We start from the raw sequence: 27,274 nt of genomic DNA, 5'->3' as shown, positions 1-27,274 counted from the left end.
AAAATAAAGGAATAGTACAATAAGTGGGGTCAGTCATGCTGACAGATGCTGACAAAAGCTGATCAGTGTGCTTGTAAGGCCCTGCCTTGCACCTGGTCCCTGCACTGTTCGACAGTACCCTGTTTCCTCATTAGACTCAATGTGTATTTTCTGACTGCTCTGCAGAGAGAGTGGGAACTGGTGGAATCAGATGAGAAACCTTTTTGCACACTTGTCTGTGTGTATGAACATGTCTGTATGAGGTAGCTGAAAAGTTGAGTGTCCAAAGGCCAGCTACAGGGTGGTCAATATGGTGTTGATAAAGGTACCCTATATCATGGTACACCATGATAACTTATCCTTTGGAGCTCAGTAATCTAAAGATTTATAGAATGTCTTATGGATAGGCCTTAGTTACCCTTAGTCACCCCTTTTTTCCTCTAAAGGTACAAGTGACATCAGGTTAGTTATAATTTCACACACGAATCTCTTAAAAAAGAAGCAGCATAAGGATGCAGGACAAAGTCACTTCGCAATTGTTTTCTTCAGTTATGTTTCAAGCTTCCAGAACAACAATTGCATTGAAAAATGCATGGATTCTAACTTGGCCCCTTCCAGGAGTGCTATGGTCATGAATCCCTATGCCTAAAATGATTCCTAATTATTTTTACCTTTTTATTAGATATTACACACGAAGAAGGACAACCTTCTGTTCAGAAAGGTCAGTTTTATTAGAATGAAGACCACCACAGGATAGTATAGACACTTATGATCTTATATTTTCAGAAAAAAGGGATGAGAATTTATGTTTTAGTGTTCTGCAGCCATCCATGGGGACAACCTTCCAATATGCCAAGGTATGTGTCCAAACGGTACAGGGGGACCTTTTCCCAAAAGCCTGCAGGGACAGAGGCGCAGGGCAGGGACAGCGTAGCACAGCCTGGGCTGCACAGGGCACAGGCATGTGCAGCAGCTGCAAGACAGCCCTGCCAGAGCCAACTTGGGCAGCACTTTGGCCATGGCTGCTGGGCCTGGGCCTGAGGCAGGAGCAGGAGACAAGTGACCCTTGCAGGCCTGGGGCCTCATTGCCTCCTTGTCCCTGCTCAGCAGCCTGGCAGGGGCCGCCCCCTGCTCCTGCCCTTGCCATTGCACATCCCCACATGCCAGTGCCCATCCCGGCAAGAGCCCTGAGCAAGGAGGGAGGGACAGCATCTGCCTGGCCAGGGGCTGGGGCTCAGGCCTTGGCCCTTTGCATTCCTCAAACACATCCAGCTTTGCTCAGCACCAGAGACACCTTGGCCTTGTTTGTCCCCAGCTGTCATCACTGCCTCCAGTGTTCTGCTCTAACTGGAACCTGGGGACACTTTCTCATTTGTTTCTCTCAGTGGAACCCATTAAAACTTCAAGAAAGTTTGGAGTTTCAATTTAATTTTGAGTTCTTGAGAAGTTTTTTGAAGACACTCTCAGGAACTGAGTCTGATGAAAACAACACCAAATCCCCAAGAGACACATTAAAGTCCTTGTGCTGTGTCTGTGCTACTGAGCTTTAAAGGAACAGCTCTTCCCAGGACCAGCTCCTCTCCCAGTCCAGCAGGGCTAAGGGCTCTGCCTGCAGGCACTGAGGAGACAGGAGCCAGGCAGAGACAGGCTGAAGGCAATCAGGACTGGGAAGATATTGAGCTGAGACTTCACTTGGGGAAACATCTTCACAGCCCTCTACGTGGTGAGTTCTCTGTGGCACAGGAGGAGGAGGAAGGGGAGGATGTGCTGCAGAGTGGGGCTGCCCTGGACACCGTCAGAGGGACAGGGCAGGACGGCTCCTGCTGCCAGGGACGGCTGCAGGGGGTGAAGCTGGGGCTGCAGCCAGGGCTGTCCAGAGCTCCAGCTCATGCCCAGCTCATTTCTGAGAGGACTTGTCATGAACTCATTCAGGGCAGGAGTTTCCTGCTCGGGTCTCTGCTTTTCCGAATCTGTGCTCCCAATTTTCCGTGGCTCAGCCTGGTGGCAATGGAAACTCAGGTATGCAGGGTAGAGCAGGGGCTGAGGCTCTTACACCATCACCCTGAGGATTCCTGGGCACCTCAGCAAGTGCCTGCACCTGCCCAGCCTCCAGATCCATGCAGCATCACCTTTCCATGGTGCCCAGGCTGGGGGAGCTGTTCTTTAATCCCTGCAGGGCGCAGCAGCTGCAGGGCAGGGCTGGCCCAGGGGCTGGGCTGGGCTCTGGCAGGGAAGGAGCCCGGGGCCACACGAGCAGCTGGGGCTGGGACAGCTCCAGCAGCAGAGCCGTGGGCAGGCAGGGAGGGAGGCAGTGCTGAGGGAAGCCCTGCTGCAGGGCAGATGTGGTACCTGCCGGGCCTGCCCTGCAGGGCACACACTGCCCTGAGCAGCACAGCTCTTGTGTCCCCTCGCAGCCAGCACAGCCCTCAGCCCGGGGGCTTGGGGCCCTCAGTCCCTCCTGGGCCGGCAGAGCAGCCCCAGAGATGAAGGGCATCTCTGCGGCCATGTGCCCATTCCCTGCTGACCAGGGCCTGAGGGCCACTGTCCTGCCCTGCTGCTGCCTGGCAGGGGCTGGGCAGGGCTGGGCAGGGAAAGGCTTTTCCTCAGGCCCGGCTCTCTCTCTCTCTGCTTGCCTTGCCCAGGTGCTGCTGGCATTGCTGAGGGGCTCTCTGCAATGGTAGTTCCAGCTGCAGCGCCAGGCCCAGCCCTTGGGCTCCTCCTGTGCAGGCTGAGCACCGCAATGGGGTGTCCCAGCTCCCTGTGCCCGGGCAGCTCTGGGCAGGGCAGCCTGGGAGGCTGGCAATGAGCCCACTCTCCTGACTCTGGGAAAGGCAGGAGCCACTTTGTGTGCCAGGGATCCCTCTGCTCTCAGCAGTGTCTCCTGGCTGTCCAGGGTAACACGGGAGTGGATTTCAGAAAGGTGAAAGTGCAGGGCAGCTGGAACATGGGAGAGGGACAGAGCAGCTCCCCTCAGTCTGCACTAAGCCTCAGACAATCTTCCTGCCTCTCTGGACTCTCTGTTCTCCCCAGGTGCAGCAGAATCTCTCGTTCTGCCTTCTGTTATCCCCATCCTTTCACCCAGGCAGTTCTGCAGCCTTACAGGAAGATTCTTTATCCACCCTGCCCTCACTGTTCCCCTGCACTGACTGGGGGTCAGGGCTGACTCTCAGGTGTCCTGCAGGCCAAGGTCCAGCTCCTCACACAGCATTGGCCAGCAGCAATCAGGGCTCCAGCAACAAAGGTGAAGGAAGATCTCCTAGACATACACAAGGGGGAGGTGATTAGTGGAAAGAAAGAGGCTACGACAAAGAGTTTTGATTTTTCTGTGAGAAATTTCCCCTCCATTGCCCTGTCTTTCCTCCTTCTTTACGTTGAAATGTGCAGACACAGGAAATGTCCAACAGCAGCTCCATCAGGCACTTCCTCCTGCTGGCATTGGCAGACACGCCGCAGCTGCAGCTCCTGCACTTCTGCCTCTTGCTGGCCATCTCCCTGGCTGCCCTCCTGGGCAACGGCCTCATCATCAGCGCCGTAGCCTGCAGCCACCACCTGCACACGCCCATGTTCTTCTTCCTGCTCAACCTGGCCCTCAGCGACGTGGGCTCCATCTGCACCACTGTCCCCAAAGCCATGCACAATTCCCTCCGGGACACCAGGAACATCTCCTACAAAGGATGTGCTGCAGAGTTCTTTCTGTATGTATTTTTCATTTCAGCAGAGTTTTCTCTCCTGACCGTCATGTGCTACGATCGCTACGTGTCCATCTGCAAACCCCTGCACTACGGGACCCTCCTGGGCAGCAGAGCTTGTGCCCACATGGCAGCAGCTGCCTGGGCCAGTGCCTTTCTCTATTCACTGCTGCACACAGCCAATACATTTTCCCTGCCCCTGTGCCATGGCAATGCCCTGGGCCAGTTTTTCTGTGAAATCCCCCAGATCCTCAATCTCTCGTGCTCCAAATCCTACCTCAGGGAACTTGGGCTCATTGTGGTTGGTGCATCTTTAGGTTTTGGTTGTTTTGTGTTCATTGTTTTCTCCTATGTGCAGATCTTCAGGGCTGTGCTGAGGATCCCCTCTGAGCAGGGACGGCACAAAGCCTTTTCCACCTGCCTCCCTCACCTGGCCGTGGTCTCCCTGTTTGTCAGCACTGGCACATTTTCCTACCTGAAGCCCCCCTCCATCTCCTCCCCATGCCTGGATCTGGCCCTGTCAGTTCTGTACTCGGTGGTGCCTCCAGCCCTGAATCCCCTCATCTACAGCCTGAGGAACCAGGAGCTCAAGGCTGCAGTGTGGAGACTGATGACTGGAAAATTTAGAAAACATTAAACTGGTTGCCAATTTCTGCATATCTCTTGTAATAAAAGTGAGATTTGGAAGTTTTTGTTGGATTGCTTATTTTCCCCCTCTGTTTTAATTTTTAATATTCTCCCTAAACCAAGGCCATTGTTTCTACCATTTCTAATTTTCTTTCTATCCACCTTCCTTGAGCCCCCAGACTGTGTCAACATGAGCTGTGTTCTCAGTGGCTTTAAATGAAATAAAGGATCTCTCAGCAGAATTTTCACCAGAGATTCCCCTTCTGTTCCCTTCTCTGGAGCTGCAGCAGCAATGTCTGTGTGTAGAGCTGGGGCAGATCAGGGCTGGCACAGCAGCTGTGCCCAGCAGCAGCAGCACTTGGTGTTGCCAGTGCTGCTGCCGTGGCCCTGCCCCGCTGCCCTGGTGGCCCTGGTGTTGCTGCAGGGCCTGAGTGCTCTCGGGGCCGGGCACAGCCCTGGGGGTGGCAGTGCCGGGGCTGCAGCAGGGACAGGCCATGGGCACTGCTGGGGCAGCGCTGACGCCTCAGCCCAGGCCCTGGGGGCTCCAGGCTCCTTGCCCATGCTCTCTCAAGAACATGCCCAGGCCAATGCTCAGCACAGAAAAGCCCCGTGAGCAGCCCCAGACTGGCTGTGGGCAGGCTGGGGGCAAACAGCATGGCTGGGGCTCTGCAAGGGGCCTGGGGCAGACGGGAAGGAGCAGCAGAGCAGGGGCTGATCCATCCCCAGTGCGCTGCACAGCCCAGGGCAGCGTCCCAGAGCATCCTCATGGAGCTGCCAACAACATCCCCCCTCTGCAGCCCTGACCTCTCCCCCAGCTCACACAGGTGTCCCATCCTTGCAGGCACAGACACGGCAGCACTGGCTCAGCAGCCCCTGTTTGCATAGCACAGAGCAGGGGGAGCACCCCCATGCTGTTGCTGTGGGGACATGAACCTGAGGGAGCACAAATGCCATCAGCCCCTGGGCCAGCAAGGCCAGGGGGACACCAGGGAAACCACTCAGCTTTGTCCTGGCCTCTGCAGTCAGCCAGAAAGTTTGTTCCCATGAGCTGGGAGTTTCCTGTCCCATTGCAGATGCTGTTGCTCAGAGCCAGGGCTGCCTGGCAGCCACCCCCAAACAGCCCCGAGCATTTCCTTGGCTTCATCTTTGCTTTTTTTACTCTTTCCTGATCTAGATTACTTCTTCTTCCACCCCTGTACCCTCCCTTCAAACAGCCCATCCCTGTTTGCCCTTTCTCTCTGGCCCCACTCCCCATTGCAGTTCCTGTCTTGGCACCATGGGAACATCCCTTGGGCAGCAGGATCATCCTTCAAGTGCTGCAGGAATTGTCTGCAGGCTCCTGCACTGCCTCGAGCTGCTCCTTTGCCAGAGGCTCCCCAGGCCAGGGGGGCACATCTGGGCTGCTGTGTCTGGCTCTGGGGCTCCCTGTTCTGGGCAGTGAGGAGGAGCTGCAGAGGCTCTGCAGGACTGACAGGATGGGCGTTCGGGCTGGCAGGAGAAGCTGAGGGACCTGGGCTGCTGGAGCTTCTGAAGAGGAGGCCCAGGGCTCCTCCTGCAACTGCTCCAAGGGTGGTTCCAGAGAGTCACAGAATGAGCCAGGTTGGAAAAGACCTTGGAGATCATGAAGTCCAACCTGTGCCCTGACACGGCCTTGTCTCCCTGAGCCTCCTCTTCTCCAGGATAAACAACCCCAGCTCCCTCAGCCTCTTCTCACAGGACTTGTGTAACAGACCCCTCACCAGCCCTGTTGCCCTTCTCTGGACATGCTCCAGCCCTTCCATGGCCTTCCTAAATTGGGGGCCCAGAACTGGACACAGCACTCGAGGTGTGGCCTCACCAGCGCCGAGTGCAAGGGAAGAATCCCTGCCCTGCTGCTGCTGGCCACACCATTCCTGAGCCAGGCCAGGAGCCATTGGCCTTCTTGCCAGCCTGGGCACACTGCTGCCTCATGTCCAGCCTGCTGTCCATCAGTGCCCCCAGGTCCCTTTCTGCCTGGCCGCTGTCCAGCCACTCTGTCCCCAGCCTGTAGCACTGCAGGGGTTGTTGTGGCCAAAGTGCAGGACCTGGCACTTGGTCTTGTTCAACCTCACCTTGTTGGATTTGGTCCCTGGATCCAGCCTGTCCAGATCCCTCTGCAGAGCCCTCCTACCCACCAGCACAACCACACTCACACCCAGCTTGGTGTCATTGGCAAATTTGCTGATGCTGGACTCAGTCCCCTCATGCAGATCATCAGTGCAGATATTGAAATCCACGCTGGCTGGCTCTGATCCTGTGACCATCCTGTGGGTGCCCTGTGATGGCACTCAGGGTGATCTGTTCCATAACCTTGCCAGGCACCCAGGCTGACAGGCCTGGAGTTGCCTAGCTCCTCCTTCCAGCCCTTCTTGGGGATGGGCTCACATTGGCACCTCCAGTCCTCTGGGACCTCCCGGCTGAGCCAGCACTGATGGTAAATGATGGAGAGCAGCTTGGGGAGCTCATCCACCAGCTCCCTCATCCCCCTGGGATGGATCCCATCTGCTCCCAGAGACACCTGTGAGCATCTGAGGGGCTCAGCAGGTTCCCAGCTGCTTCCTCCTGGATTACAGGGGGCTGTTCTGCTCCCTGTGCCCATCAAGTGCTCAGGAGAGCACTTGTCCTGAGGAAAATGCCTTTTTTTTGACAGTTGAGATACACAAAGTGTTAAGCAGCTCAGCTTTCTCCTTATCCTTAGTTACTCTATTCCCCAGTGCATCCACTATTGAGTAGGGGTTCTCCTTATTCCTCCTTTCGCTATTAGTTTATTTATAAAAGGTTTTCTTAATTACTTTTTGCAGAAGTGGCCAGGTGAAGCTCTAATTGAGCTTTCACCTCTCCACTTTTCTTTCTGCATGACCAAACAACATCCTTAAAAACTTCCTGATTTGCCTGACCTATTTTTTCTGAGTTCCCACAAAACCCTCATGCCCAGCCAGGACACTCATTTTCCTCTCTGGTTCAACTTTGGCACAGAGGGACAGGCTGCTCCTTCCCCCTTCAGATTACTTTCTTGAGGTGTGTCCATCCTTCCTGGACACCTTAGTTTTAACAGCTGTTTCCCTTAAAAAATCAGTACCTGATTCAGTACTCTCCAAATCTGCATCCTGAATAGGCCAAGGTTTGCCCTGCGTAATTCCAGTGTAGACATTTTGTTTATGTCCCTCCTTCTTTCAGAGGATTTTGAAAACTTGATTATTTCATCGTGACTGTGCCCCAGGCAGCCTCCGACCACCACATCTCCCACCAGCCCTTCTCTGTTTGTAAACTGCAAGAGACAGAGCTTACCTTGGCAGTGGAAGTGTCACCCAAAATTCAGCAAAATATTAAAACTCCATAACCGCAATGCAGCATTAAGAAGCAGCATTCTTTATTTGGCCAGATGCCCAGGTGGATAGCTCCTCCCAAAGCTGTGCATGCTGAGTGCTGGAAGATTTCTGTTTATTTTCTGTATTTTGCACACATATGCATTGATTGTCCTGGACTAAACACACATATGATAATCATTTCCCCAAAATCATTAACATATTTCCCCTCCCCTTCACCCATGCGTTCTGCTGTCCTGGGGGGTCTCTCTGGTGGTCCCTGGTGCTCGTGGGCCCCAGTGTTCCAGTGGGCCAGGCTGAGCTGGCAGGACACTGAGGCTGGTGAATTTCAGTTCCCCTTCTGACACAATGGGCATTGTGTGGTTTTCACAGGCCTGGAGTTTTGGAGAACCAGCATTGTGTGTGCTCACCTGGTGTAGACAATTTATCATCTGGTAACATGAGGTCACAGAGTTATCCATGACATCAAAGAGGTTCTGTGAGGTCATAAAGCAGCTACAGCATCATAGACTGTTTCTGTGACACCACACAGCCAGCTGTGAAATCACAGGGCAGAGGACTGACATCATAGAGCAGCCTATGACATCACAGAGTTGGCTGTGACATCAGAGATCAGCTGTGGGACAGCAGAGAACAGGCTGTGACATCACAGACAAGGCTGTGATGTCACAGGGGGGCTGTCTGACATAACAGCAGGGCTGTGTGAGGTCACTGGGTTGGTCAGTCTGCCCCAGACCCCCCTCACAGATTCCCCCCGGAAGTCCAAAGCTGTTCATGCCCAGCAGGGTCCCTGCCCCCTGGTATCCCCCTGGTCCACCTGGAGCTGCAGCCTCCCCCAAAGATGTTCCACAAGATCAAGTCCCAGAGCCTGACACGGGGATAGGGGGCTGGGCTGTGTGACCAGCACATCAAGGACATGGATTATCCAGGCCACTGGGGCCTGGTTTGAGGTCCTCAAGGCAGGAAAGAGGTCTGGCAGCTGGAGCAGGGCCTGGGAAGGGCCTCCAAGGTGGGGCTGGAGCCCTTGGGCTGTGAGCAGAGGCTGAGGGAGCTGGGCTTGTCCAGCCTGGAGCAGGGAAGGCTGAGGGGCTCCTCATCCCAGCCTGGCAGTGCCAGCCAGGAGGGGATGGAGAACACAGAGCCAGGCTCTTCACAGGGGCCTGGGGGGAGACAAAAGCCAATGGGTGGAAGAGGAAAGAGGGGAGATCAGCCAGGACAGGAGGAGTTGAAATGAGTCAGGCTGGTTTCAGCATTTCCTCAACACCAAAAGCAGCCTGACCCCGTTTTCCATCCACCACTGACAGCTTTGCAAATCAGGAATTGTTCAGTCCATTTTATCCCCACTTCAGGACGAGCATCCTGATACAAAAACTTAATTCTATTTATATCTATCACAGAACCACATTTTTCTAAAGTTAATTTTAGTATGGAAATCACTTGTGGATGGTGGACATGTCAGATGCTGCTGGGACATTGCACATGGCTCAGGGAAGAGCATGGTTATATTGAATTGTGTCCTCTTCAACCATGGTCTGTTGGCCACGAAGAGAAACTTCCTGTGCCTCTGAGTCCCACCAGTTCCTGACCCCCAAAGGACACAAACCTGGTGAGTTCTGGCTCCCACTCCAGTGGTGGCACCTGCACCTCCCTCCATCCCCAGAGCAGTGAGTCCCTGGCAATGCAGGGATGAAGGAAACAGGACGGGCTGTGGGGATCAGGGGCAGGGCACAACCAGGGATTTGGGGTGGTTGTGAGCCCAGGGCAGGACGTGGCCCTTGGCCTTGGTGAACCTCATCCCATTGTCCTGGGCCAATGGCTTCAGCCTGGCCAGATCCCTCTGCAGAGCTTCCTGCCCTCCAGCACAGCCACACTGCCACCCAGCTTGGGCTCACCTGGGAACTGACTGAGGGTGCCCTCGATGGCCTCATCCAGATCAGCAATAAAGAGATTTCACTGACCTGGCCCCAATCCTGACCCCTGGGAACACCTCTGGATGTGACTCCATTCCTCAACTGCTCTGAGTGCCAGGGGTTGGATAGGGGAAAGGGTGGGGAGGGGGTAGGGACAAAGTGTGATTGATTGTCAGTCATGAAGGGTCTTTATTTTTATATCTGTTCAGTCTGCATGAGGAGGGGCTGGGGATCAATATCAACTGGGGATTGCGGATACTAATTTAAAAAGGGGAAAAGAAAACCAAAAAGGAAAAAACAATTCTCCTTTGATTGTTCTCAATATAGTAGATTCACTCTGAATACACTTCTGGAATCTCTCTAATTAGACACAGAATTCAAGACTTGAATTATTCCCATGGGCTTGTCTTGTTTGGGTGTTTTGAACAAATGTTTATGAGCTTTTCTCACTGAATTCCTGAATTGAAGAGATCAAGAAACAGGAGGCCTCTGTAAATGTAAAATTCATCAGACACCTCCAAGTTGCTGAGGATCCATCCTGATCAGAGAAGGAATGAACAGAAATGAGCACAGCTTTGTGGCTGCCCCAGCTTTGGGATGGGCCCTGGGCCTGGAGCAGGAGCAGCTCTTGAGGAGATGTGGTAGATAGGGAGACAGGCGCTCCGGAAGATTACGCGATGTCACGGAAAGGCAGGACCCCCTGTTCACCTAAGATAAGAGATTACCCTAGGAGTGTGGCCCCACTAACAGTAGTGCTAGTAACTTTCCATTCCTTACCCAGTAATTTTCCATTCCTTACTAACCATAGATAATAAGGACAGACTCCCTTTTGACATAGAGAACCCCTTAGACTATAAAACCCCATGAGAAGAAGTAATAAAGGCCTTTGAACCATCCACCACGTTGGTGTTAGCGTGTGTTCTTGGCCCAAGCGACCCTGGAGAGTGGGTCGCCGTGCCGTTTCCTCAGAACCAGGTCGCCTTGCCTTCCCAAAGGCAACAAGGACCCCAAGGCCGGGGCTCTTGTGCTGCCCTGGGCAGATGGGATGGCAGCAGGGGCTGCAGAGCTCTCAGCATCTCCTGCAGAGGAGAGCAGGGCACCCAGGGAGCCTCCTTTCCTTTGGCCAGGCACGTTCCCCCATGCTGGGGCTGAGTCCTGTGGCAGCTGCAGCTGCTGCTGTGCCCTTGCCAGGGGCTGAGGCCGTGGGGCAGTGCTCAGAGCAGCCTGGCCTGAGCAGAGCTGTGGGGCCAGAGCCGGCTGGGCTGGGCTGGGGAGAGGCCCTTGGTGCTGCCCAGAGCTCAGGGCAGCTGGCAGAGCTTGCAGGGAGCTGGGCTGGGCTCAGAGAGCCTGGCCCAGAAACCATCAGTGTCCATCTCAGCCTGGCTGAGCGTTCCGGGGCCAAGAAGAGCAGCCCAGGGTCTGCACGTTCTCTGGGTAGGAGCTGAGCTTGGGAGCCCTTGAGCCCTGCCAAGTGCTGGGGCTGCACCTCCAGCTCCAGAGGAGATGGGACAGATGGGAGCAGGGACAAATCATTCCTGCTGGATTCTTTCTTGTGTCTGCTTGTACAGGTGACCTGGATCCATATGTAGAGGAGGTGCTTGGTGACAGATAACACTGGTAGAGTGAGAAGAATAATATTATGTACTTGAAAATAATATTTCATGAATAATATGCATTGAGGAAAAAAAGTCACATATGATCAGAAAATCATCTGAGTTTTTCAGAGGAAGAGAGGCTCATTGATGTTCCAGTAGCCAAACCTGTTCAAATACTTTCCTCAGGGCTTCCCTGAGATGAGAAGTGACCACCAGATGCCAAGGGCAGCCATAGCTCTCTGTCCTGGCAGATTTTGTCTGGGACAACTCTTGCATATAGGGAATTTGTCTGGGGGAGTATCACTTTTGGCCATGGGCACCTGGAAAGTGGGAGAGTTCTTTTCCATAGGAAGGAAAGCACAGAGCCCCAGTTCTCCAGGGGCTGATGAGAAGCAGCCCTCAGCATGCCAAGATCAGCTGGACCTGTCAGGTGGCTTCTGGGAGGCCAAACCAGCCAGACCTGTTCCATCTCCCCTTGGTTCCATGAGGCCCTGCAGTGTCACAATGTTCCTCTTCTGCAGTGTCACAATGGCCCTGTGCTTCCAAGAGGCCCTGCAGGGTCACAGTGGCCCTTTGGGTCCATGGGGCCCCACAGTGTCACAGTGGTCCCCACAGGAAGGAAACCATGGAGCCCCAGTGTTTCAGGGGCTAATGAACTGCAGTGATAAGAGACCAAGGACACACAGATCTGTCTCTCCTGGCAGCTTTGTCTGGTAGCAACCCTTGGTTATTTGAAATCATGCATGTGGAATCCCAATTTCAGCCACTTCTCCCTGGAGGAGAAGGCCAGTTCTTCTCCACAGAAAGGAAAGCGTGGAGCCCCTGTGTTTGGAAGGCAGGTGAGAGCCGGCCCTCAGGAGGCCAAGGCCAGCCAGACCTGTCTGAAAGGGCAGCTTTTGTGTAGAAGCAATCAATGGATATACGACTTTTGGAGGAGGAATCCAAATTTCAGCCACGGGCACCTTGAGAAGGATGTTTCTTTTCAATAGGAAGAAAAGCACTGAGCCCCAGTGTCTGAAGGCAGGTGAGACCCAGCTCTCAGGAAGCCAAAGGCAGCCAGACTTGTTGGTAATGGCAGCTTTTGTGTGGGAGCAATCCCTGGATATTGGGAATTTTGGAGGGGGAATCCTGTTTTGGCCATGGATGCTTAAATGAGAAGGGCAGTTCTTTTCCATTTGAAGGAAAGCCCAGAGGCCCAGGTTTTCACGGGTACATGAGAAGAGACCCTCGACATGCCAAGAGCAGTTGGACTAGCCAGCCCAAGCAAAAACTCTTCCCTGTTCCCTTGGATTCATGGCACCCTGCAGTATCACAGTGGTGGTGTCACATTGGATCCTTGGTTCCATCAGGCCCAGATGTCTCACTCTGGCCTCTTGTTTCCATGGGGCTCCACAGTGTCACAATAGTCCCTGGCTTCCATGAAGCCTTGCAATGTCACAGGGGTCTCCTTGGTGCTGCAGTGTCACAATGGACCCTTGGTTCCATGGGGACTCACAATGTCAGAAGGATCTCTTTGGTTCCATGAGGCCCTGCAGAGCCCCTTGATTTAACGAGGCCTCCAAGTGTCATCACGGCCTCCAGGATTCCATGAGGCCCCACAATGTCCCCATGGACCTTTAGTTCCATGGGGTCCTGCACTGTTCCATGGATCCTTAGTTCCATGGGGCCCAGCAGTGTCACAATGGCTTCCTTGGTTCCATGGTGCCACGCAGTGTGACAACAGCTCCTTGGACTGCCAGGACTGCAGAGTGTCACAATGGCTCCTTGTTTCAATGAGGCCATGTACTGTCACAATGGTCTCCATGATCCCATAAGGCCTTGCAGTGCCACAACAGACCATTGGTTTCATGGACCCCCATAGTGCCATTATGGTCCCCTTGGCTCCACAAGCCTCTGAAGTGCCACAATGGCCCTTTGGTTCCACAAGGCCTCCAAGTGTAGAAATGGCCTCCATGGTTCCATGAGGCCCTGCTGTGTCACAATGGACCTTTGGTTCCATAATGCCCCAGAGTGTCACAATGATATCCTTGGTTCCACGGTGTCAGAATGGATCCTTCATTCCATGGACACCCACAGTGTTCACTGTTATCCCCTTGATTCCACCAGGCCCTGCCATGCTCTAATGGCCCCTTGGTTCCACTGGGTCCCAAAGTGTCAGAACAGTCTCCATTGTTCCATAAGGCCCCGCAATGTCACTGTGCTCCCCTTGGTTCCACAGGGCCCCAAAGTGGAACAATGGACTCTTGGTTCCATGAGGTTCCTCAGTCCCAAAAGTCTCCTTGGAACCGCAGTGTCACATGGCCCCTTGGCTCTGTGTGGCTACGCAGTGTCACAATGGGTCATGGTTCCATGAGGCCACACAGTTTAACAAGGGACCCTTGGTTCCCTCAGGCCATCCTTTGTCACAATGGACTTCTGGTTCCATGTGCTCTCACACTGACAGCAGCAGTCTCCTTGGTGCTGCAGTGTCATCATGGACCCTTTGTTCCATGAGGTTCTGCAGTAGAACACGGTCACCTTGGTTCCGTGAGGTTCTGCAGTGTCCCCATGAACCCATGGTTCCACCAGGCCTTGCTGTGTCACAATGGCCCCTTGATTCCAAGAGGTTTCTCAGGGTCAAAATGGTCTCCTTGGATCTGCAGTGTCACAACGGACCATTGGTTCATTGTGGCCCCAATGTGCCCAAATGGATTTTGGTTCCATGGGGTTCTGCTGTGTCACCATGGACCCTATGTGCCATGAGTTTGCACAGTGTCACAGCTGACTCCTTGGTTCTGTGAGGCCCCGCTGTCACCAAATCTCTGAAATATCAGAATAAGGGTCCTGAACACTCATTTGCTATTTCAGAGGGTATCATTTATTCAGGTGCAACATGGGATAACTCCTAAAAATGTGGACATGGAATTCTACCAGTGGGTTACTTATGTACAGTCCCTAAATGCGAATTACAATTTACCCATTTCCATAAAACCCACCTCAAGTTCTCAGACTCAGCCCTTGTTTTCTCTATTCCTGCATCTTTGAGCCAGGTGTCTTCTCCTTCTCTTCCAACCATCCTTGCTGGGAAAGCAGCCCCTGCATGCCTTGTTCCTGTGCTGAAAGTTCACAGGCAGGGTAAAAATGGAATGAAGCCTTTTGGTATCAGCCCCAGGCTTTGTGTGGGCAGGCAGAGGCAGGCAGGAGGCAGAGCTGGCAGCAAAGGAAGGGGCCAGTCAGGTGGGGCAGCCGGGGGATGCCAACAGCCTGCAGGGACAGAGGCGCAGGGCAGGGACACCATGGGACAGCCTGGGCTGCACAGGGCACAGGCATGTGTAACAGCTGCAAGACAGCCCTGCCAGAGCCAACTTGGGCAGCACTTTGGCCATGGCTGCTGGGCCTGGGCCTGAGGCAGGAGCAGGAGACAAGTGACCCTTGCAGGCCTGGGGCCTCATTGCCTCCTTGTCCCTGTCAGCAGCCTGGCAGGGGCCGCCCCATGCTCCTGCCCTTGCCATTGCACATCCCCACATGCCAGTGCCCATCCTGGCAAGAGCCCTGAGCAAGGAGGGAGGGACAGCATCTGCCTGGCCAGGGGCTGGGGCTCAGGCCTTGGCCCTTTGTATTCCTCAAACATATCCAGCTTTGCTCAGCACCAGAGACACCTTGGCCTTGTTTGTCCCCAGCTGTCATCACTGCCTCCAGTGTTCTGCTCTAACTGGAACCTGGGGACACTTTCTCAGTCGTGTTCCTCAGTGGAACCCATTAAAACTTCAAGAAACTTCAGAGTTTCAATTTAATTTTCAGTTCTTGAGAAGTTTATTGAAAATGCTCTCAGGGACTGAGTCTGATGTAAACAACACCGAAGCCCTGTGAGAATCATTAAAATTTTCCTAGTCGAGCTATGGGGAAAGATTTCAAAGAACTTGTAAAAAATACGCATTACTATTACAAAGGATAAATTTTATTTTATTTCTCTTTACATCAGAGGTGATTGCAGCATTCTGTGATTGATATTGACCCAGGGTCACTCATCAGCAGCTCTGGCCTGCTCACAGAAGCTGTGCCTGGAGCTCTGACCCAGTGTGGACAACCCTGCTCCACACTGTCCAGCCCCATCCTGTCTGTCCTCACTCCCCTGGGACCTGCTGTGCTTGGAGTGCTGGCTGCTCCCAGCCTAAGAGGTGTTTTCTCATTTTGGGTTTTTTTGAAGCAATCTGAAACTCCTGAGTTTCCCCACTGCAAACAGACACACTGCTCAGGTGTGTGCCAGCCCCAGGTGCCAGCAAAGCCACTGCAGAGCTGCCCTGGGCCAGCTGTGAGGGTGGATCATCAGCCCAAGCTGCACTGGGCCCCTGCAAGGGGCTGTGGCCATGGGCACTGCACTGACCCCACTGCTGGGTTTGGCTGCCACGGCCACCGAGAGAAATTAAACTGTCCTTGGAAACACTGGGGAGGACTGGGACATACTGGGGAACACTGGGAACGCTGTGGGAGACACTGGGACATACTGGGAGTGACACTGGGGAGGACTGGGAAAAACTGGGGACACTGGGGTTATTGCAGAGAAGATTGGGGACACTGGGGTACCTGTGGATGATACTGAGAGGGACCGGGAATGACAGGGAATGAACTCAGGTGTATTGGGATGGACTGGGCTGTACTGGGAGGAACTGGAGGGGCACTGGGGTTGTACTGGATTCTACTTGGGATGAACTGGGCTTTACCGGGCTTATACTGGTCTGTACTGGGAATCAACTCAGCTGTACTGGGAGGGACTGGGGGAGGCTGATTTTGCTGTTCCCGCCTCCACTGCATCCCATTTGCCGAGGCTCCCGCACATCAGCAGTTGCAACCAATCAGCACCAGGGATCCAGGTCTGAGGGCGGTGCCTAGATTGGCAGCATTTTTTTTTTTGCTTACATCTCCCATCATGCCCTGCGGCCGGATACAGCCCCTTTGCAGCCGCGACTAAAACGCCCGTCATGCCCTGCGCTCCACAGAACCCCGGCTTCCGCCCCCATATGTCCCATAAGTGTTCCCCAGATCCTCCAGGATTCCTTAGTGCTCCCTCAGCGCCCATTCTGGACCCCCTAAAGTGTCCACGTACCTCTGAGTGCTCCCAACCCCACAGATGCCCGGTACAGCCACTTCTGGGAATTCATCTCCTCTCATCCCCTGCGGCCCCAGAGCCCCTCAGAACACAGTCCTGGGCCTAAAATTCCTGCCGTGCCCCGCCCCCTAAAGAGCTCGGTTAGAGTTCTCCGAGCTCCCCCCATAGGCTCCCGAACCCTTGAAGTTCCCCCGAGGACTTCAACTCACGGCTCGGATGCAAAAGTGTCCCCCAAGTGCCTTCCCGCACCCCCAAATACCGTGTTCCAAAACACTTCCGGGACTAGAGCTCCCATCATTCTCCGTGGCGCCTGTACAGCGCTATTCCAGATGGGACTTCATCTCCCGTCATGCCCCGCGCCCTACCGAGAGACATTGCAGCTGCGCCCAGAACTCCTGTGATGCTCCGCGGCTCTGTTAAAGTGTATGAAACGCACACATACATCTCCCATCACCCCCCGCGCCCCAGAGAGCCCCCTCGAGCCCCCAAGGGCCCGCCCGGACCCCGAAGGGCCCCAAATTCCCCTCCCTGACCTCCAAGGGCCCCCCTGAATCCCGAAGTGCTGTCCCTGGGCCCTGAACTGTCCCTCAGAATCCCTGAGTGCCCATCCAAGTGCCCACCTGCTTCCCCCAAGTGTCCGCCAGACCCTCAAGTTCTCTCTGAATTCTCTCCCCAGACCCAAAACTGCCCCAAATGTGCCCCAGAAATGTCACCATGGACTCCAAAGTGCCCTCACCCCCACCCCCGGATTGTAAGGAGAATTTTAAAAGTATCACAACAAGAATACAAATGTATCTAATTACCAGAAAGAGGAATTAATAAATAACTGCTAAATCTTAATAAATAAATGAAGGTGTGAAAAGCGCCAATCACTTGTTTTTAAATTTTTAAACTTTTAATACTAATATAATGGGTATAAAAATAGTAATGGAATTTGAGTAATAATAATTTGGACAATTTGAAGTAGGATAATATGAGACAATAATGACAGAGAATTACGGACCTCCAGGTACCTTTTTCTGGGCAGCATGAGCCCGAAAAAGGACACCCGTTATCAAAGGATTAACCCTTAATAGCAATAGCCCGTTGCATAGTCATACACTTCCTACATAATGCATAAATTCCATTCAAATACAGGATTCTGTCTGGTCATCAGCAACTACTTCTTTCTTCTAATCCTTACAGCGCCTGTGTGGCAGGAAGATGTTAGTTTCTTCTGATAAGAGGGCAAAAAATTCTTTTTCTCTGACAGATTTAGGTGTCCTTGGGCTGCTATCTGCTGTGAGTGCCTCATTCCTTTCTTAAAAAATCCTACTAAAATAGTTCTTATTTTAACTACAAAAGGTATCTTTTAATTACAAGACTACATTTATTATTAAAATGTTAATAGAGCACTAGTAATCAATACATCAAAATACATATGGTAAATATCTGCGTGGAGCCATATAATATGTGCTTTTCACAAAGGGAATTGTCTTACTTAGAAACATCGAGCATTAATTTTCTTGTCTACTAAAAATGTAGCGATTTTTTCTATATAAATATAAAAACTAGGCAATAAAATTCAATACTCTTGTTATAAATACAAATACATATAATAAATATATAAATAATAAAATAGTAACACTAAATAATATGTTACAGAGTAAAAATAAAATAATAAATTTCATGAACATTTTTGGATGTTTTGGGATCTCAGTCCAAGGGGGCGATGGTGAGGTTGGGGGTGCGGACCAGGTTGTCCAAACAGGCTCAGCCTGCAAGGGGCTCATTCTTATCCATACCCAGACCTCCTAAGGAGGCATTCAGCATCAAGGTCACCTGGGGAACGCTTCCGTCACCTCTTCAATGAACTGAAAAATAATAAAATGCACCCTTGATTAAAAACCAATCAGGAGGTGCATTTTGGAATCTCCCTCCTGAAGAGAAGTCCAAACTGACCCCAATCCCTGCACAAGCCCTGGAGACTCAAAGACAATGGAAGAGAGACAAAGAGCTCCTGAGGGCTTTCTGTATTTTAATCAGCCCCATGCTGGATTTGGGGCTGGCTCCAGGAGCCTCAGGAACGCAGAGAAGGATGGAGAAGCTGCTCAAGGAGTCAGCAGCAAAACTCCAAGTTCCTTGGAGCATGGCTGTGCCCCAGTGAGGGCAAGAAGTGCCCAAGGCTGCCCAGGGCCTGGCGAGAGCAGATCCTTTAGGGCAGGATTGCAGGGAGCCCAAGGCTCTGAGCAGGGAACTGCAATGCTGAGCAAGGCCTGGCTTGGCTGCAGGAAGCAGAAAGGCCAAGCCCTGAGCCCAGCCTGGGCCAGCAGGGCCTGTCCCTCACGGCTGCCTCGGGGCTCTTGGTGGGCCAGGGGGATGTGAGGGGCAGCAAGGACAAATGGCATCAACCTGCAGCCCCTGCCAGCTGTGATAAATAGGGCCAGGAGACCAGCTCCTTTAAAAGGCCTTTATTAAAGTCAGCTCTGGGTGGGGAACCCGAGGGGTTGTGCACACCGCCACTGCTCCCACTGGACAACGCTGAGGAGGAGGAGTGCAGCTTTGTCTTTCGGCACAGCTGGGGCTTCCGTCCTCACGAGAGTCCTTAGGAAGGTGATGTTGGCTCGTAGTTCAGGGGTATCTTTCAAGCTGGGTACTATCAAAATTATGGTTCCAGGACTGAATCCAGCTCTGGTCTAGAGTGGGTGACTTAGTGTGGTTCTGGTGGGTTAAAGTCAAAGTTTATGCGCTGGTTTGTTGTTTTGAGAGGGTTCATATAGTTCCCACAGCCTCTCATTTGAATTCAGTCCGGGTGCACATCCTCTGGGGAGCAGGGGAGCAGGGGAAGTGGTTCCACATGGGAATGGATACAAATCCCGGGTGAGAGGGAAAGGGGTACAAATACAGAATATGACGGGGAGAGATAGAAATACAGGGTAAAATAGTAACATCTAATAGCGGCAACTAAAGGCAAGTCTTAGAATTCTAACATTCAATGTTTAGCAGCACACTAACATGGGGTACCAGTAGAGAGTATGACGAGGAGAGATACAAAGAGAGGGTAAAATAGCAACATTTATCAACGGCAACTAAAGGCAAGTCCTAGAACTCTAACATTCAATGTTTAACAACAGACCAAACACTTCAAATTAAGACCATATCAACTTCATTAACATCAACTACCAATTACTACTCTGAAAAAGAGCTGTCATCTCCAGGATTTTCATTCCTCACAGTATCTCCCCTCTTTCTTTTTGATCGAGTTTAAGCCCGCATCAATTTGTAATTTCTGTTTCGTGGACATAAAATTACGTAACTTCTGATACTGGTCATAAACAGTTTTAGCTGTTTTATGTTCTCCTTCTTGACTTTCAATCATCATTATTTTGGTTTTGGCTTGAGCAGTTGTTTCTGAAACCTCTGTACTTGCTTGAATTGTAGATGATATAATCTTAATTAAACATGGGAGTAGGCAAGGTAAGACTATTAAACTTAATGATGCTGCCACTACTATGAAGATTACTTTCTTCCACCATTTCCCTTTAAAAGACCAAAAATCATCCCACCAACTGGTGCCTATTAGGGGAGTCCGCTCCTGATTTCCCACATAGGCTATTTTTCGTATTTCTGTTGAGATGTTTCTTATTACCTCACTTCTATCATCGATTTTCACGCAGCACTCTGATGAATTAAATTTTACACATATCCCTCTTTCATCAGCTACTAAGTAATCAACTGCAAGTTGAATTTGGTAGATGACAGTTCTAGTTTGGGCCAATTGGTAATTAATATGGTCAAGGACAAGTGATGTTCTGTTGGGCACTACTTCTAGTACTGCCTGGAGTCGAATGATCCTACTGAGCATGTAAATTGGAGTACGATATCCCCAGGATCCATCCTGGGCCCTAGTTTCAAGTCCGTATGTGTTAATTATCTCTTCTGCTGTCCAGATTTTTCCCTTCCAGGTTTGTTTTCCCCCCAGGTCAATTATATTCCTTTTTTTCCAGTTAGTGTTTCTCAAATTGTCATACAATGGAACCCCTAAACTTGACCCTGATTCCTTTGGCAATAGAAAGAAAGCAGGTTTGATGACACCTATAGTGCAGCTTCCCATCCAGTCTCCTGGAAGAGTAGTATAGGCTGTGTTGCCACAAATCCAAAATAGATGATCGGGGGCTTTCCAAAAGATGTCTCGGACTTCCCAAGGGTATTCTCAATATTTACAGATTTGTCTTATTCCCCAAAAGGGGTTTACCCCTTTTTCTGCACATTTGTGCAGCCTATAGTCTTCAGGATAAATGCAGCCCTTTTCCTTTTTCCCAGTGGACCATTATTGATTTGGCTCTTGGGGAATCCATCTAGCATTTAAGTCTTCAATCTTTAGATACCTCTTGCATGCCATCTTTCCCACTGGGGTATTATATCTCTTCCCTGTCCTTATTATGCATTCTACCCCAATTACTTTAGATTTTAAGTCCCATTGTTCTTTCCTTCTTTGTCCTAAAATGTGAGGTTTCTGTCCTGATTGTTCCCACCTTAGAATTTCTAATGGTTCTAAACTAATTCCCTCCAATGGCCAAATTTCTGTCATTTTAGTACTCCCACAGACCCAGCAGTTGGTTAGATTTAGTTCCTTACTAATTCTTTCAACTAGGTCTAGGAATAGATCCTTCCCTAAGGGCATTTCTATTTCATCCTTTTTGGTGGTTACTGTTAATTGTCTTTCCTTTATTAGATCTTTCAGTCCTTCCTGATTACTTTCATGCTCAAAACAAAACCAAGTTTTTCCTACAGGGCATTCTCCAAGTAAGCGTTGCCTAAATGAGGCAATGCTTCTCGCAATCCAATAGACTTTCCCGTCCTCTTGACAGGTAAATAACTGGGAGTAGTTAAAAAATAAGGATTTACATTGGTGTGAAGCCTTATCAGTGACCCAAGGTTCTCCCCATCGTGTAGGGGGTGATAGTACATGGATTTTCCTTACTCCCTATACTTTCCTTAAACAGGAATAACACCAGTCCTCCCAAGAGTCCAGTATGAACCATTGCCATGATCTCACCCGGCCCTGCCTGTTAGGATTGGGGAACTTTCTCCCTTCTCTTTCCTCCCACTTTCTATCATTTTAATAGCTCCTGAGGAATGTTTTGTAGGAGAGTAGGTTTGAAACCCCCAGGGTTTTCCTTGGAGAAAAATAGATTATTAGAACTCTATTGAACCTTTTGAACTTAACTATCATACTAACATTTAATTCTTATAACTCTTCAGCTTGTAACCTTGAACAGTTTAAAAGAGATGGAGGAACCCATTCTCTATATTCAAGATAATATATGAAATCTTTACACCAAACAGTTAACAAAATGTTCACTCTAATCTCTAATCCAATAATAGCATAATATACTCCAAAACAAATGAAGGCTACAACACAAACTAAAAATTCTACATTCATAAGTCAACAACAAAAACAATAAATAATGATGACTTGAATAAAAACTATAACAATTTTCATCTATTAGTCTCTTGTACTTTTATCAGTCTTTCTAAGCAACCTTTGGTCTCTTTCTAAAGGTAACTTTGAGATTGTCCGAGTTCAGGATTGCAACCCACGTGGAACCGTCTGTAGCTGGTGCTGTTGGATCCAGTCTGCTGTTTGGGGGGGTTGTACCGGTCCTTTGACTGGAGTGATGTGAGTCCAGCCTCTTTCTCGTGTCCTTCCTGAGTGTGCATCATGAGTAATACCTGGAAGGATCCTTCAAATTTTGGAGTTAATGGCGTATTGCTCCATGACTTCATTAGTACCCAATCTCCCGGACTTATTTGGTGCACATCTGTATCAAGGGGGGAAGTTTGGGGAAGATACCCTCTTTTTCTCAGACTCTCTAGGGTCTTTCCAATGGTTTCTATTTACTTTCAGGTAGCGGTTTCCCCTTCTAATTAGTCCCCACTACTATATGGAGTCATTAAAAATGGGAGTGCAAACATCATTTCATGGGGCGGAAACCCTATATCTGATCAGGGTCCTGTCCTGATCCTTAAAAGGGCAAGGGGTAGGCATTTGAGCCAGTTCATCTACATTTCTGCAATTAATTTTGTTAATATATTTGTGAGGGTTTTATTCATTCTTTCTACTCTCCCAGAGCTCTGGGGATGCCATGGGATATGTAATCTCCGTTTTATTCCTAAAGCCTCAATTATTTTATGTAATACTTGTGCGATAAAGTGTGGTCCCCTATCTGAATCAATATTGTTCATCAACCCGTATTGGCGATTGATCTTAGAATTCTAAGATAATCTTGGCTACTATTTCCGCTTTCCGGTCCCTTTTCTAGTTGGAAAGGCTTCTACCCAATGAGTGAGGTGGTCAACTATTACCAATAAGTGTTTGCAACTCTGTACAGGGGGCATTTCAGTAAAGTCTGAGTGTTTTGGAATAGTCTTTGGGCTAGTTCTCTTCCCCCTCGTATGGTCTGCCTCATCACTTTTTGATTTAGTTTTTGGCAAATTAAGCACCCCTCAGTTACTGCTTTTGCTGCCTCATGTATTCCGATACATAAGTTTTCTCTTAAATAGTGATCACATAACCCTTGGACTCCCCAAATTGGTTAATTCCTGTATCTCTGTTAACATTTTCTGGGCTAGGGCTTTATTTAAAAGTTTACGCCCATCTGGTGTCAACCACTCCCCTTGGTTCCCCCGATGCATTTTTAATTCTTTTATTGCTTTTAGTTCTTTCTCACTGAATACTAGTTTTCCTTTCCTTTCTTCACCTAACACTTTGTTTAACCTGAGTCATTTCACTGGCTCCCCTGAGTCTAATGCTGCCTCCTTAGCCACTTGGTCAGCTAAGTGATTCCCGTTTTCCTCGATGGTATCCCCTTTCTGATGTCCCTTAACATGTACCACTGCGATCTCTGCAGGTTTAGGTAGAGATTCTAATATTGATCTTATCAGTTCAGTGTGCACTAAGTTTTTTTCCTTTGGAGTTCAGATACCCACGTTCCTCCCAAATCTTTCCAAATGTATGAACGATCCCAAAGGCATACCATGAGTCAGTGTAAATTGTCCCTTGGCCCCCTTCCAGTAAGTCAAGTCCCCTCTTTAAGGCATAGATTTCACAACACTGAGCTGATCAATTAGAAGGCAGTTTGCCCTTCTCGGTAAATCTCATGTCTTCCTTTTCTGCAGTTTCAATTATTGCGTATCCAGACATCCTTTTTCCTTCCACTACTCTCGAAGACCCATAAGTAAATAATTTTATTCCATAAGGTAGAGGTATCTTTTCTAGATCTTCCCTAACTTTTGTCTGAAAGTCCACTAGTTCCAAGCAGTTATGCTCTAGTTCTAATAATGGCTCTCCAGAGAGAAACTGCCCTGGATTTAGAGTTTTAGAGGTTACCAGCTCTAGGTTATCAGTATCTATTAAGATTATTTCATATTTTAATACTCTGGAGTCAGGAAGCCACTTCTGGGTTCTTTGGCCTTAATATTGTTTTTAGATCATGTGGTGTATGGATTCTTATTTTACATCGCAGGGTCAGTTTTTGAGTCTCTTCAATTAAGGTGGTTGCTACAGCAACTGCTTGAATACAGGTGGGCCACCTCCTAGCTACCGGGTCTAGCAGTTTGGAGATGTAAGCTATTGGTTTCTTACACCCTCCCCACTCTTGGGCTACCACCCCATATGCAATTCCTTTTTCAGTATTTACAAATAGGTCAAATTCTTTTTCCAGATTGGGCAAACTTAGGACAGGTGCTGAGGTTTGTTTGTCTTTCAAATTATTTCGGTTTTTTTCATCCTCATTTCTCCATTCTATTGGGTCAGCGTTTACTAATTTGTCATATAAAAATTTTACACTTTGGGTATATTGGTCTAACCATAACTTACAGTACCCAAATAAGCCTAATAGTTTTCTGTCATCTCTCTTAGTTTTTGGTGCTGGTATGGATAGTATGCCTGAAATTCTTTCAGGGCTTAATTTTTTATATCCTTTCCCAATTATGTGTCCCAGATTAGTAACTTCCGCTTCCACAAATGGCAATTTATTCTGAGATACTTTTAAACCCTTTGCTCTTAGGAAATTTAAAAGGTGTATACTTGTTACCCTGACATTATTCCGTTCCTCTCCAGATATTAATAAGTCATCTACATATTGTAGAATTTGTACTTTGCTCTCAGGGTTGAATTGTTCTAAAAGCCCTTCTAAGGCCTGCCCGGAGAGATCTGGGGACTCGGTAAATCCTTGGGGTAGGCACGTCCACCTTAATTGTTGTTTCCTCCTCTTCTCTGGATGTTCCCACTCAAACACGAAACAATCCCTACATTCCTCAGCAAGAGGACATGCCCAAAATGCATCTTTTAAATCTATAATAGTAAACGAGGCATGCTCCCTTGGGATCTGACTGAAGAGGGTGTAGGGATTTGGGACCACTGGATGCCTGGTTATAGTTCTCTTATTTTTCTTCCTTAAGTTTTGGACAAATTGGCATTTTCCACCTGCCTTCTTGATTGCTAAAATAGGGGTGTTGTGGGGAGACATACACGGCTCCAGGGTACCTTCCTCTAATAGCTGCTCAATCACAGCGGTCAGTCCCTTTTTTCCCTCAGTAGACCTTGGGTATTGCTTTACTTGAACGGGAGGAATTCCTTTTTGCATTTCAATTCTTATTGGTGGGATGTCTAGATAGCCCCTCTTTCCTTCTCCTGCCCAAACCTCTGGGTTTATCTGCTCTGTATCTCCTGATGTCAATTTCATGATCTGGACTATCATTCTCCCATCCTTTGGGATAATCCCCACTCCTAATGAGACTTGTAGGTCCCTTCCTAGTAAATTACTTTCTAGATTAGGTAAATAGATAAAGTCAGCCACACACTGCCTTCCATTTCCTTTAATTTCCACGTTTTCAGCTATGGAGGCTCTAAATGGTTTTCCCTCTGCTCCCATCACCTCACAGACCTTCCTCCCAGTCGTCACTCCTGCAGGTAATTCCATTATACTTGATCTATCTGCTCCAGTATCAACTAAAAATTCAAATTCCTCACTTTGGGGACCGACTTCAAAGTTTACCAGAGGCTCTTCTTGATGGTACATTGGGTCCCCTAGCATGTAAAGCCCCTGACACCCCTTGTTGTCATCCCTCAGGAGTCTCTCAAGAGCCTCTTGTTCTTTTACCATTGCCTCATCCAAAGAGAGTTTATTGCAATCCCTTCTTATGTGTCCTATCTCTCCACAATAATAACGTTTCCTGTCGCTCAGTGGTGCCCCTGGTCTCTTGTTTGTATCCACCCATGGAGGTAGTATAGGTTTATCTTTGGGTGTTTCAAAGGAGGACTTTTGTCCATTTTCACTTATTCTCGATGGTTGTCCCTGCTGATCTCTGGTTACCCCTATCATTTCCCTGGCTACAGCTACCATGATTCTAGCTTTAGCTTTAGTTTTCTCTTCTTCTCTCCTTAAATATATCCTTAAAGCTTCCTTTAACAGTTCATTTATTCCCTTCTCCTGCCAGTCATCCATTTTCTCTAACTTTCTCCGTATGTCCAGCCACGATTTTGTAACCAATTGCACTTTTAGAAGTACTTAGCCTTAAGAGCTATCAGGATCTATATTGGAATAGAATTGGAAGTTCCTCTTTAATCTCTTAAGCCAAGTAGCTGGGGTTTCATCCTTTTCTTGCATGTTATCAAAAGCTAGTTTTGTGTTATTACTTCAGGGAACTGATTTCTTTATTCCTCTAACCATCAGGGACCTATAGTCTTCCATGTTCCTTCTATCTTTCTCTTCATTAGGGTCCCACTCAGGGTCCTGTAAGGGTAATTTCTGGTCACTGGGATCTTCTGAACGATTTTCGCACTCTCAGATCCGCATTCCTGCGGCCCTGATCATCCTCACTTCCTCAGCGCTGAACAAAATTTTTAAAATAGAGTTCAGCTCTCCCCAGGTGTAAATGTTAAGGCGTAGAAATAGATTTACTTGGTTCGATATACCTACCGGATTCTCCACTAACTTCCCTAACTCCTTTTCAAAGCCTCGAATTTCAGTGGCTGTTAATGGGGCATTCACAAACCCAAGTCCCCCACGTATCCCACCCAAGGGGACTTCTCTAAGAGGAAAAAACTTCTCCACTTTATAAGTATTTGATCTTGTATTACAGTAAGGTCCCTCCGTGAGGTTACACTTATGGGAAGAAACAGGAGGAGTGGGGCCAGTTGACCTCTACTAACTGGGTTAGAGATGGAGGTGCTCACCTCCCAGTTAGGAGGGAGTAATGGTATAGCAGTAGGTAAGGGGAAAGAGACTGAACCCGTAGGAAGGGACACTGGAGGTGGGGCTGGAGAGACAGTTGAAGAGGCTGAGGGGGAGACTGGAGAAATAACTGGATTAGAGGGAGATGGGACAGTAGTGTTTGGAGCAGGTAAGAGAGTTGAGGTTAGGGTAGGAGTAATAACCATAGGAGTGTTAATCGGAGGTGGTAATGGGATCGGAGCGGCTGCTGATTCTGGGGATGGAGAGGCCAGATGTAAAATTGGGGGATCTGGGAGAGAAGCCTGGGGCCTTGCCAGGTAAATAGAGGGGGAATAGAGGAGGAGGTAAGTAATCAAGGGGGTCCCACTTAACACTAACCTCTTCTCTCCCCTCGTTATTTTCCTTCCGTTTTTGTAGTTTACAGATTTTTATAACATCGCTGGTGGTATCCCTCTGCCAACATGCAGCATATGTTAACTGCTCAAGATTGGGACTTTCTTGGGTTTTCAGGTGTTGGTTTAATTGGGAACACATCCATGGATCTCTTGTCCCATACCATGGCCACTCCCCCTGCAGGTTTAACTTAGGCCAGACTTCGATACAATAGTGAATCGTTTTCATTTCGTCTAAGGTTTTCGTGGCCTCCTGAATTTTGGGAATTCTGTCCATCCCTGCCCCAAAGACCAAAAGAGATGTTAGAAAATTATTAGGTTTGTTTGAGTATTGCAGATTATGGTTTGATCAGTATTAAATCACTAAAAGCGTTAGTCATTTAGTCATTAAATTACTAAAAGCGTTAGTCATGACAAATTGATAGACTCAGA

The 27,274-nt window shown here is 49.4% G+C and overlaps 1 protein-coding gene across 1 annotated transcript; it reads left to right on the top strand.

Moving 5' to 3' along the window:
- Nucleotides 1-3,573: 3,573 nt before the first annotated feature.
- Nucleotides 3,574-26,151, top strand: LOC128949417 (olfactory receptor 14C36-like; the record flags this gene model as incomplete). Its single annotated transcript, XM_054294278.1, has 2 exons — nt 3,574-4,215; nt 26,065-26,151. Coding segments are annotated over 2 exons (729 nt in total), but the record flags the coding sequence as incomplete, so codon positions are not given.
- Nucleotides 26,152-27,274: the final 1,123 nt, after the last annotated feature.

This window comes from Melozone crissalis, unplaced genomic scaffold (assembly GCF_028551555.1).
Source record: "Melozone crissalis strain CALT ecotype California unplaced genomic scaffold, PUWL_Pcris_2 ptg000231l_1, whole genome shotgun sequence".
NCBI classification, from domain to species: Eukaryota; Metazoa; Chordata; class Aves; order Passeriformes; family Passerellidae; genus Melozone; species Melozone crissalis.
This window is presented reverse-complemented; position numbering and strand designations above follow the sequence as displayed.